Source organism: Fistularia commersonii, chromosome 3, assembly GCF_037954325.1.
Source record: "Fistularia commersonii isolate RoL2024-O1a breed Wild chromosome 3, RoL_Fcom_v1.0, whole genome shotgun sequence".
Classification (NCBI taxonomy): Eukaryota; Metazoa; Chordata; class Actinopteri; order Syngnathiformes; family Fistulariidae; genus Fistularia; species Fistularia commersonii.
In genome coordinates, this window is record NC_141286.1 from 14,103,271 (window position 1) to 14,116,050 (window position 12,780).

Consider the following 12,780-nt stretch of genomic DNA (forward strand, 5'->3'; position numbering starts at 1 on the left):
AACCTATCGAAGATAAGGTTTAGCGCCACAGCAAAATCAGGGCCACCTTTGGCTCCAGGCATGGTTTTCCCACAGCCTGACATCTTCTTCACCTTCCTCTAAACCTCCCCTGTTTTAGCCTGCTCCATCTTCGACTCAACTTTCTCCTGATATTTCAGTTTTGCCTCCTTCATTTTCCTCTTCAGCTCCTTCTGGACAGCCCTGAGGGTCTGGTTGTCCTTAGCCATGAAGGCTGTCTTCTTGTTAAGAAGGCCTTGAATGTCCTTGATGATCCATGGCTTGTGGTTATTGAAACAACAGAACTTTTTTGATGGGGCTACGTGGTCCTCACAGAACTTGAAGTAGCCTGTTATGCAACGGGAGAGGCCCCAATGTCGTCACCAAAGTCCTTTTCAAAAAGGCTCCAATCGGTGACATCGAAGCACTCCTGCAATGCCTCCTCTGTGGCTTTGGACCACAGACAGGTGCTGGCCACCTGCAGCTTCACCACTGGTATGTAGGCAGTGTCCGAGAGTACCAGGTTTTGATCAGAGTTACCCAGAGGCGGAGACTTGTATGCATCCCTTAAGTTGGTATGCAGGAGGTCCAGGGTTTTCCCTCTTGTTGCACAGTCTACGTGGAGAAAACGGGAGTGAGTGGGGCGTGTTTGAAGTCCCTGCTGATCAGGATGAAAGCTCTGGGGTGGTGCGTCTGCACATCCCCGAACGCCGAGTGAATGATGTCACCGCTGCTGGCTGCGGCCGCAGACACAGGAACGTAGGTGAGCACCAGGAAGGAGTGTGAAAACTCACACAGGAGGTAGTAGGGGTAAAGTCCTACCACCAAAAGCTCCACATCATGGGTGCACCTTCATGGTGATATGACCGGAGTTGCACCATTTCCTGTTAACGTAGACGGCATTCCCTCCTCCTCTCTTCTTGCCGTGCCGCCCCCCCCCCGGTTTTCACCTGTACCCAGGTCTCAATGAAGCACAGCATGCTACAGTCCCTGTAGACACGTTGGCTGTCGATGAGGGCTGCCATTCCGTCGGTTTTGTTGGAGAGTGACCTCACATTCCCCGTGATGACCGAGGGCAGGAAGGGCTCACCTTCGCGACGGATTTTCTCCCCTGGCAGGTGCTCTGCCATAGCTCCTCTGGGATGTGCTCTGTGGGGAGTCTGGCTCCTTTTCTCATTTGGAGGAGTTCCTCTCGGGTGTATTTTATCATATTCCTCAGTGTTGGCAGGGGGGAACAGTGTGGCAAATAACACAGTGCACCGGAGAAACAGTATGTAGTCCCACCCATGGAAGAAGAGTGGACAGGTATTTAATAACTCGAGAAACTAAGGAAATAATAGGAGAGTAAAAAAATAATAGGAGCTGTTGTGCCATCTTCCAGTGCCATGAATAAATAAAATTAGTGGCCATGTTAAAAGACCAACAACCAGTTCCACTGAAAAGAGCAGACTGTGAAATTCTTTGTTGTGAAGCAACAGCAGAAGATCATGTGTTCTGCTTTAACCCACCAGCAATATATTTGAGTGACACTGCTGAACCTTGTCCTTCGTTGACCTCATGTTATCTAAGGAGATGCAGACTTTAGAAATAAAACTTTTATTTTTTTTCCCCCCTGAAAATCTGGAAGCTGCTTCTTGACAAACGGCCGAGGACCCGGCAGAAGTGGACTGAGTTGTTTACCTCGCATTCTTGGCCGGTTGTGATAAAGCGGTGTCAGTGGGAGACCACGCCGAGGGATATGGAATCCCTGCCACTTTCACCTTTTCTGACATTTTTATTTATCCAGTCCTTGCTATTTTCGATATGTGATCAATTTGATTCGCCTTTGTGTCTCCCTGCTTGCTCCGGCTGAGGTGTTGCTGCCACCCGTTTAAAGCCGGCTGTGGTTCTGTCCCATCCGGCCTCAGGGTTTGGATTTCAGCTAGTTAAATCTGCCTCACCGTAATTTACTTTTAAATACATATTTACTTCCAGCTGCTGAAATGCTACTGTCGTGAGCGACGAACGATGGCTTCCTTACTCCGAGATCCAAAAATCTAGATGCATTATTTGTTTTTGTTTTGTTTCATGGTCAAATGTCTCATTCCGTCTGCATATGTTTGATTGACGGATGAGGGAGGTGAGATGAGATAATTTTGATAGTAAATTGGGGGAAATGAGGGCAGAAGCCGCTATCTGACGTCTTCGTCGCCCTCCATGCTCGGCAGGAAAGAAGAAGGAGTGGAGGTTGAGAGTGGCTGACGAGGGCCGCGGGAAAAGAAATGTCATCCGCCTGCACGAGGCCTACACCGTGGAGACGGTGGTGGTGGCCGACTCCAACATGGTGCAGTACCATGGCGCCGAGGCGGCGCAGAGGTTCCTGCTGACCGTCATGAACATGGTAAGAACCTTCCGGATGTAATGACTTGTCAAAGTCCAGCTGTGAATAATACCATTTGCTCCATGCCACTGAGCCATGTGATCGGCCAGTTGGCGCCATCTTTTTTTTTTTTTTTTTCAGACAGAGATTTATTTGTTTTATTTCCCAGCTCCCGCCGTGTCTCTGATGAAGAAAATCTAAATGGATGTTCCCCGAGGCCGTTTTTGTGAAACGGCAGCGCATCCTGTTCGTCCTAAAGCCTAAACACTTCTGGCTGTTCTTAATTTTCCATATGACGTGAATTTTTCAAAGACCGTCATGCTGTCACGCACGGTTGAAACAATTACAGTTGCGCTTCACGCCAGATGTAACTTGTGCAGCGGAGCCCTCGATTAATAACAGCTTACATTTTCTTTCACGCATGTTCTGCTTTCTAACAGTGTTGTTACATGGCAACTGGTATCAAAGGCATTAGAGTGTGGTGACATGGACTTTCTTTATTTCACTCAGGGCTCTGTGCTGGAAATAACCCATAGCGGGGTGGGGGGGGCAAAGAAAATCACAAAATGCACCAATGAACTGTGACTGAAAGGGCAGAATTTCCCCCAGACCACGACGGCTTTATTCACATTTTCTCGGTTTCCACGGCACCAGGTGAAAGATGTCAACTGCAAGGGCGAAAGGGTCAAGCTAGTTAGTATCGACACGATCAGATCTGGGTTGGCTCCGTATTCGCCGCGTTGGATTAGCTAGCTGGATTACAGTAGGTCACAAGATCAGCCCACCACCTTAAATCAGCAAATCTGATTTACAGCTCGCACTACCATACACAATTATCGAGATGGATTACAATATTAGTCCGAAACTGCAGATCATCGCATGGGATTATCACGCCAGATTACCACTATAGGTCATAACACCATGTGACAGATTACCAATTAAGTAGTAGATCACCTAATCAGGCAGCCGCTCCACATCAGATCAACCAATCGAAATTACCACGCGGTACTGGACTCGCGACATAGATTAAGATAAGATAAGATAAGAACAACTTTATTAATCCCGAAGGAAATTGTTGTGCCAGAGTTACAGAAAATATATCAGTAATAAATAATAAAAAGAAAAAGGCAGAATTAGAAATAAAAATAAACTATAAAGTGTCTCAGTGAAACTATAAAGTGTCTTAGTAAACAAGTGATAAAACTATAAGTGTCTTAGTAACAAGTGAGGTAAGGAGTGCACAATAGTATGATAAAAGGAAAAATTGTAGTGTAGCTATTATGAAATGAAATATTGCACAGTTCTGAATATTGCACAGTGAAATGAAATATTGCACAGTTTTTGTTTTTTTTAGGTTAAAGATAGGTTTTTATGGTTTATGGTACGCCGCATAGCACAGCATAGCATTGTCAGATTATCAGTTTTCGGACCTTTTTTTTTTTAATTCACTCAAACGTTTGTTTTCAATCTAAACAAGCTCTGAATGAAAACCGTCTCTCTCTTTCTCTCTCAGGTCTACAACATGTTCCACCATCGTAGTCTTGGTGTCCGGATCAACATCCGCGTTACCAAGCTGGTGCTGCTTCACAGCCGCCCTGTAAGCTTGACGCCCACACTAACACACACACACACACATATGTACACACTTGTGCGCATGCACACACACACACACGCACACACACAGCCAGCTTGTGAGCCAGGTCACACTCTTCCACGTGGGGAGAAAGTCCATAAATATGCTCTGCCCTCAAGCAAACTCAATTTTTCATGATAAAATGATAAAGACACAATAAATTGAGTGAGATTAGAAAGGAATGATGCTTGATCATTATTGGTATTGATTTGTATAAAATGGGAAATCAAAAATCCTTAGCGGAATAGGTAAATGCTAATGCAGCTTCCTCCTGTTGGTTTTTAATATTCCTTGGAATTCAGGTTTGTAAAGCCAAACGCTGATGTCGTTCAGCCTCACCAGGGGGATGCAGACGGGAAAGGAGCAATTTTTAAAATCTATTAAAATCTAAAATCAGATTGCCTGTTGAAGCGCTCAGTGTGTATCTAGGACGCGTGGCTTCGAATGACGCACTTCCTGTGATCATTTCAGAACAAAGTCTACAAAGTTAAGGGATATTTTTTTGTATTTCTCAGCCAGGGTAGGAGGTCAAAGTCAGCTGTGCCTTAGCGAAGGCTGACATCCAGCAAACATGTTCAGCATCGTTCGGTTTTCTATGGGGACAGTTCACGTTCCAATGCACTGAGTGTGACAGCAGTCACAGGACCATGACATCGCCTTGGTTACAAAACTTGAATTTTTTTTTCCTCAAGGTTTCTTTAAATTCCAGACAGATTTGTCTTTTCTGGATGGTTTCAACCCAAACACTCACCCTCGGGCACCCGCTGTTGTCCTCTGCCCCCTTAGGAGAAGCTGAAGGTGGGCCACCAAGGCGAGCGCTCCCTGGAGTCCTTCTGTCAGTGGCAGTACCAGGAGTTCGGGGGGCCGCGCTACCTGGGGACAAACCATGTCCCCGGAGGAAGAGACGACATCCCGCCCGTGGACACGGCTGTGCTGGTCACCAGGTACCGAGCCCTATTCTGTGATTGATAGCTGAACGCTCCATGTTAGACCCCGCATCTCAACCATTGGCTTCATGTGATTGATTACCTTCCAGGGAATGGGTTTCTTTTCCCAAATACTAACCAGATACGCGGTAATTCATACGATTTTCCTCTGGATGAGATTTCCTTGGTGCAAGGATATGTACGGGGCCGGGGCGCTGAGTTGCGCGACCGTCCTCCAAACAGCTGGAAGCATTATCACGATGTTCAGCTTGTCTCGATTGGAGATGCGAATGAATGGTGAACTGTGCTGGCGGCGGCCACAGAAAAAAAAAAACTATGGCGCGTGATGCAAGGGGCCTTGCAATGTGAGCCTGATGGACCTGATGGTCCCCTGCCAGTGGGGCAGGTCAGACCGGGCCAGCTTCAGGTGAAGACACCTGAAATAATCTCTACTTTGTGCATTCTCCTACTGTAGACATGTAATTCTCTTTATCTGCTTTGATTTATGAATCCATCTCCCTTTATTTCTTAATGTCCCGTGGAGTTTTAAGTTGTAACGCCACCGTTACAACGACAGGAATTCCCCCTCTGGGGTTAATAAACTCTTATCTTATTAATTGGAGCTATCAATAACACTTCCCAAGATCATCGTCCAACCCCACTGGTGAACAACATCCGACACTGGTTGGATTTTTACATTTTTCATTTTCCCTTTTTGTAGCATGCTCATAAAGTTTATTGTTAAATTTTTACAAGCGGCTAACCGGCGCGGCTAAAGTTACGCTCTCCATCTTCTCTGCCATTCTCTCTTACGTGCATTTGTGCACTCTGGTACTCCTGAGGTACTGCAGCCGCAGGACCCTGCTTACTTGTCCATCCTCATGCTTCAGTTCCGACGAAGCAGCGTCGGACAGAGTGTATCACACTCTTAATATGGGACTAGTTATTATTATCTGGCGTACCTTAAGGTGGGGGGGGGCGGGCTGTGGACTGTGTGCTTGTTTGTTTGTGTGTGCGTTTGTGTGTGCGTAGGTGAAAGCAGTCCTTTCGTCCAAAGGAGTTGTCGTGTCAGTTGTCAGATTTTCCTGGTTGGAGAAGTGTGTTTCTACAATGGCCTATTTTGCTTCTGATGGTTATTCTGAACCTGATCCCCGGCCCACCCGCAACCCACGAATACACATTCACACATGCTCACTCAGTGCCCTGTGACCTTTAGCGTCCTGCGATCGATGTCCATCATCACCACTTGGTGAAGAGCATTTTCTTCGCTCCTCCCACCAGCAGGGGGCGATAGTCTGCGCTCCCACAGGAGGAAGGTAGCTGACTGTTGCGGGCAGCTCGTTGTCACAGGATGTTTAAAAGGAAAAAAAAAAAAAAACTACTTGAGCTTGTGCGTGGGTGTGTATTTGTGTGTGTGTGTGTGTTTTTGTGGATGGAGTTGGCAGACACGCTGATTTGGACCAGTTGAAAAACAACAGCGCCGGAGAGATGAGTCATCGGCTTCGAACTGGTCCTGGAACTCGGACTCGGACTGTTATCACACACTGTTATCACATACACACACACCCATGGGTGTGCGCGTGTGCGTGTGTGTGCATGCGTGCGTGTGTGTGTGTGTGTGTGAGAGCGAGAGAGAGAGAGAAAGAGAGAGAGAGAGATCCCTGCAGTCTGTCCCGTACAGCTGCTTCACAGCCTCTCAGGAACAGATAAGAAGATATTTGATCTGGGTCTCTGGATGATCTCACGACACACACACACACACACACACACACACACACACACAATGAAAGAGGTGCAGTGTTGGTTTTGATGAAAGCTATATTTTTTTTCGAAATTAACAAGAATCAGAGATCGTCACTTAGCTTCAAGGTGTTATGTAATCCCTCGCTGCCTCTCTAGCTGTCTCCCCTGCGCAGATTATTATTATAAAATCAATTTATTTTGAATTTCTTCCCGATTCTCTGTGAATTCCTGCCAACTTTGTAGGCAGTTTCAAAAGCTGTTGATTCAGAATTTGAGATGATCTCTTGAAGTCACAAAAGTACACAGTTTTATTGCACAGACACTTTGACTGTTCCTCACTGGAACACCCCTCCTTAATTTGGTTTAATTAAATTTGATTATTTTATTTATTTATGTTTGTTGGCTAGATAATGCATTATATTTCTATATATCCATATTATATATATCATTATTTTATTGTATTTACTAATAACAATAAAAATATCAACAACAACAATAATAGGACTAATCATTGTTGGAATAGATATTTAAATTATATTTCACTTCTGGCCATATAAGCCACTTTTTATGTCTTTTTTTTTTACTTCTCACTCATTTTTACTTTTGCTTTCTATGGAAATTCTTTCCTAATGTTCATTAAAATTTCTGGCCTTTATTTATTTGCTTGTTTGTTTGTTTGTCATTTTTGGGATCATTTCCAGATATGTTGTTGAAAATTTATTTATTATGCGCCTATTCACTTTTTATTGATTTTCTTTTTTTTCCCTTGGTTTTGTTCATGTCTCGCTACGTTTTGTAGGTCATTTCTGCAGCTTTGTAGGTCAGCAGACGCCAAGTGAGAGAAATGCAGACAAAGGGGAAGCAAAGGAGGACACAGTCACTTTGCAGCTTCTTCTGGGTTGAACACTTTGTAGGTCAAAACATAAATTCATATCTCGAATTTTTTAAAATCTCACTGTACATCATCCCTCCCTTCGTGTCCTTTCCTGGCGCCAGTTTCCAGTGCTGGGGCCAGGTCACGGACAGACTCTTGTCCTTCCAAAAGCCCATGACACACACTTTGCAGAGCACATTTCATCCGACGCAAACACACTCACTGACAAGCCAGTGCTGAGGAGGTCTGGCTCCCAGATGGAGCTATGCAGCTGTTTGCAGCTGAGCGCCGCCACATGTTGGGAGAGGGCGGAGCGCTCCCTTGGCTGTTGTCGCTGCAGCGCTATCTCATGCCGCATTGCTCGCGCTCATAAAGGGGTACTGCCGTAAATGTTACTAACCTCAGACACCCCCTCCTCCAAAGCCCCCCCACACCTGGCCTTTTTAGACCATTATCTAACAGGAATCCTTTCTTCTTCCTGGGTGTGGAGCGCGGACGCTGTTTACATCAGTCACCGACGCTCGGTTGGAAAGTGGCGGTGCTTGTCGGGGCGTCGGACAGACGGACGGACGGACCGACAGATGCTTCCTGCGGGATGATAAATCCTGATCCCAACGATTCGCCATCCTTCTGTTTGTTGTTTTTATTCCCAAGTCCTTCTTCATGTCTGGCCTTTTTAATGATCCAAGTCGCTGAGTGAGAGGAATCGCCATTATTTCAAGCTCTTTCTCCTGTTTTTCTAAATGACTACCTTTATCGGGGAATCAGCAAGTTCCCGATAATTAACAAAAAAATGACTCGATAAATTGATGAGAACATTGCAAGAAATGTATAGGATTGACCCAAATAAGCACAGAATTAAGAAAAGCCAAGGAAAAAGTCCATTAAAATGACATTACATTGTAGCAAGACACTGATCAGGATTTATTTAACAATTTTAATGGCTCAGACAGGAAGTGGATGTTGATTGGTTATGGCATCTTTAAATTAAAATCCGGTTGTGGGTAAATTGTGTGTGTTGTAAAATAGAAAACACCTTTTTTTGTGTGTGTCTTCCAGGACAGACTTCTGCGTCCACAAAGATGAACCCTGCGATACCGTTGGTGAGTACAGCGTCATAGCTTTAGCTCCACAGTGTGTGTGTGTGTGTGTGTGTGTGTGTGTGTGTGTGTGTGTGGTGAGTGTTTCTGTGTGTGTGTTTGTGTGTGTGTGTGTGTGTGTTTGTGCGTGCATGAGTGCATGTTCATGCCGCTTTGTGTAAATGAAGAACCCATTGTGGCTCGTGTGACTTCAGCAATTTGAAGTGCTACTTTATTGGACTTAAGGGTTTTAATACAGATCAGCAAGTCTACAGTTTATGGGAAAAAAACACACATTAAATTTTCTGAAAAAAACAACAACAAATAAATAAATGACAATTAAAAAGGAGTTGGTTGAAAGCATATGAAGAATGGATTTGAAAAACAAATCACTTGTCACACATAACTTGGTAATTATGGACAAACCAAAAGAAAGACTTCTCTGTAATTCCACAGTAATAAAGAAATAATAGAGATAAACATCATCAGCTCAGTCAAACAGTTACAATGATGAAAAGACAGGAGGCAGAGCTGGAGGTCGCAGAGATGAAGATGTTGAGTTTCTCTTTGGGAGTGACCAGGATGGATAGGATCAGGAATGAGTCTATCGAAGGAACTGCACATATAAGATATTTTGGAGAGAAGGTCTGAGAAGCCAGACTGAGATGGTTTGGTCATGTACAGAGGGGGGATAGTGAAAAATTGGTAGACGGATGCTGGAATTGGAGCTGCCAGGCAGGAGGTCTTGTGGAAGACCAAAGAGAGGATTTATGGACGTAGTAAAAGAGGATATGAAGGTAGTTGGTGTGAAAGTGGAGGATACAGAGAATAGGGTTAGATGGAGAGGGTTGATTCGCTGTGGTGACCCCTGAAGGAAAAAGCCAAAAGGAGAAGAAGGAGAAGCCCAGTCAACCCATGGCATGACGGCACACTGTGTTTCTCACCCACAGCCATGCCGTGTTGTTTTATCAGCTGATAAAATGTGAAATTCTGACAGAGAGGGTGGAAAGGGGGGGCAGGTTAAATTAATGATTGTGGGCTGTTATTAGAAACAAGCCAGAGCGGTTGAGGAGCATCATATTACAGCCAAGCATCACAATAAATCTGGGTCCGCAGCATAAACCCAACATTACCATCCTCATAAAGAAGGATTTATGGCCATGCGCTTCTATGAGACTGCATTACTTTGATATAAGAGCTAATAAATTGGGAAGTGAGTGTGCGTCCAAGGCTTCGCTGGTCGCCACAAATCAATCTGGTATAGCTATGGTAATTTTTTCTTTCTGTAAGAAATGACGGTTCATTTAGTAAGAGGTGGGAAAAAAATACATCTACCTTTCAGGCAGACAAATTATTCTTCCCATATTTTGGTCTGAGGATGTTCTGGTTAACGTCCACCCGAAAATTAGAATTTACTCCACTTACAATTGCAAATGGCTTGCCACAGTCATACACACTCTGACTCGGGGTAAATTGTTTATGAGAGTCCTTGTATTCAATATTATGTATAATATGATATATATTACAGATCAATTACACTATTATAAATATGTCGACTCGATACTTTTAAAACCACGATTTTATCAACACTGTTCTTCTGCGACAAAATCACTTGCTATTTAGTCTTTCTTAATTTTCTGGTTAGCAAAATAAACAAAAACACAAATAAATAGCTAATATTTGCTGGGCAATGTGGATTTTTTTTCTGGTAAAGTCCTGTTTAATTTTCCAGATAATAATGCAAAAAAAATCACTGCACTTTCAATCAATTTTAAAGGGTTAAACCACCATTGTCTTTTTTTTGAAGAGAATGTTAGATTAGTGTCATATGCACATATGGTATCCTCCATGTAACAGGTTAGCATTTTGCTAACCTGCCATGTTTTGCCATCCTTTCAATGTCTCGGTATCTCTGGATTACGACGTTTTCTGGCTTCTATTGCACACTGAGGTTAGTTTTGCTATCAGTCAGGGCTTCATACAAGCGACAGACCTGTCCACTTCCATCTTTTCTGGATGATGGCCATGGACGATTGCCACGGCCCCGACCTGGTGGTGTCCAAACTGCTTGATCTGCCTGGTGCTGCTACCTGGTGGACGTCTGGAATACATATACAGACAATCGTCTCGTCTGTTATGGTGGAGACACCCTAAAGAATTACCAAGCCCAAAATCCATTTGAACAAGTTCTTGATTCCAGTTGGAGCGATCATGTCTGAAATCCAATCAGAAGAATATTTACTTTTTTGAGGTTCCTGGTTTGATTTCAACCATTTTCTCTCTGTTTGGAATCTCCATGTTCCCCCTGTCCTGCCTGGGTTCCGTCCAGGTTTTTCGCTTTCCTCCCACAGTCTAAAAAGAGTCACTATGTTCAACTGATGACTGATAGAATGAGAGCGAATGGTCGGACGTCTCTATATGTGGACCTGTTATTGACACATAAACTGTTTTAAATGCACCACTTTTTATGTTGAGTGGAAAATAACAAATGGGTTGTATAGGGTTGAATGTATAGACCCCTGGAGGAATTTGTTGTGGTTTACTTCTTGGACCCATGCAAAACAGAAAAATCCATACCAAACAGGGAGAGGATTGAGAAAACTTTACTGATGGTTACACTTCAGCTTTGAGTTGCTGGGATCCCCAGGAGAGGTTCTGGTTCTAGCAGTAGGCAAACAGCTTGTCGTTGGCGCTGGTTTTCCGGTAGCAGACGAACCGCTTGTTGATACAGTGTGGCATTGGCGATGGGAGAACACTGGTGTCTGCATTCGCTAAGGTTCAGGCAGCAGGTGAGTGAGTGCTGGCCTGGTGGAGGGTCTGTAGCAGGTGGGCTGGGTGCCAGGCAGAAGGACACTGGCACCCAAAACTTAAGGAAGGTAGTGGGAGCGTCGGCAACGAAAACAAAACTTGAGGAAGGGTCTGAAGGCCAGATAGAAGGGCGCTGGACTGGACCAACCTGGGAGGCCAGGCAGACGGATGCTGGCAAGGAAGGTAGTGGGATGGAACCGGGAGGCCACGTGGGGAGTGCTGGCAATCAAAATTTGAATCTTGGGGAGGAGGTCCGGTTGGGTAAAAGGTGTCCAGGCGGGAGATGCGAGCATTCTATAATGTGCAAGGGAGGAAACAGAGAACAAGAGATGTAGACCCAGTGCAGAACTTGGGAAATTAGACAGAAACAAGAAAGCCTAAGTGAGCAGGGGGGATTGCATGTGAGACAGAGAGTGTGAATAGGGATGGGTAGGGAAGACCCGACAACCAGTGGGACCGAGGCTATCGCTTTTAAGTCTTTATTGATTTCATGTAATGACAGCAGCGGCGCATCCCTTTATGAGAGGCAGCTGCGATCTTCAGGGGGTTCCTCAGGCTGAGACGGAACAAGAACCTTTACTAGGAAAGTTATTTTTCAGGTTTCATTCAGGGTCACGGGGGTGATGGATCCCATCCCAGCTCTCATTGGCTGAATGGCAGGGTTAACCTCGGACCGGTCGCCTCTCGATCACAAAGCCACATACAGAGATATACAAACATTCACTGTCTCATTCACAGTTCCAAAGAACCTCTTACATGCTTTCAGACTGTGGAAAACTGGAGAACCTCGAGGAAACCCACACGGCCACGGGGCAACATGTAAATTCCTCAGAAAGGAAGGGCCCCTGTGGGAATCGAACCAGAAAACTCATTGTTTCACCACCGTGCCGCTGCTTTCTAGAGGCTTATGCGAAGACATTTTTTGCTCTGTGTTGGGAAGACGATGGTTCCATTCAAGTCAAGAATTACAGGAAATGTTCAATAACCAATCAGAGGCAGGTATCCCTCTCTTTTGCCCTGCTGCAGTGATTCTGAGCTTTTTTTTTTTAAAATGAACACCAGACACAAAACTTTCTCCGAAAATGCGACTCGCGGCTGAAAATGGCGCCTTTAAGCGCAGCAGCCTGCTCTGTTCAAACCGGAGCCCTTGGTACATTCCCACGTCCCGGGGGCCTCGCGGCGTCGAGGGGATCTCAGGAGATCATTTCAATCAAGGCGAGTTTTTCTTCATTCCTGCATGAAGTTTGACGCAACATCCAAAGCACTACACAGAGATGTAAGGATGGTGAGACCACAAGAGATGTAGATGCCGAAAGCTTTGTTTGGCAAAAGCCGTCGTTTCAGATAGTGACTTTACCAAT

At 44.9% G+C, this 12,780-nt stretch overlaps 1 protein-coding gene across 1 annotated transcript in view; it reads left to right on the forward strand.

Annotated features, from left to right (window-relative positions):
• Positions 1-12,780, forward strand: part of adamts17 (ADAM metallopeptidase with thrombospondin type 1 motif, 17) — a 108,803-nt gene that overhangs the window by 24,303 nt on the left and 71,720 nt on the right. The window contains exons 4-7 of the mRNA XM_086143722.1: positions 2,205-2,377; positions 3,870-3,953; positions 4,776-4,933; positions 8,592-8,635. Coding sequence (XP_085999848.1) covers positions 2,205-2,377; positions 3,870-3,953; positions 4,776-4,933; positions 8,592-8,635 — 459 coding nt within the window. The remainder of the gene's footprint in view (positions 1-2,204; positions 2,378-3,869; positions 3,954-4,775; positions 4,934-8,591; positions 8,636-12,780) is intronic.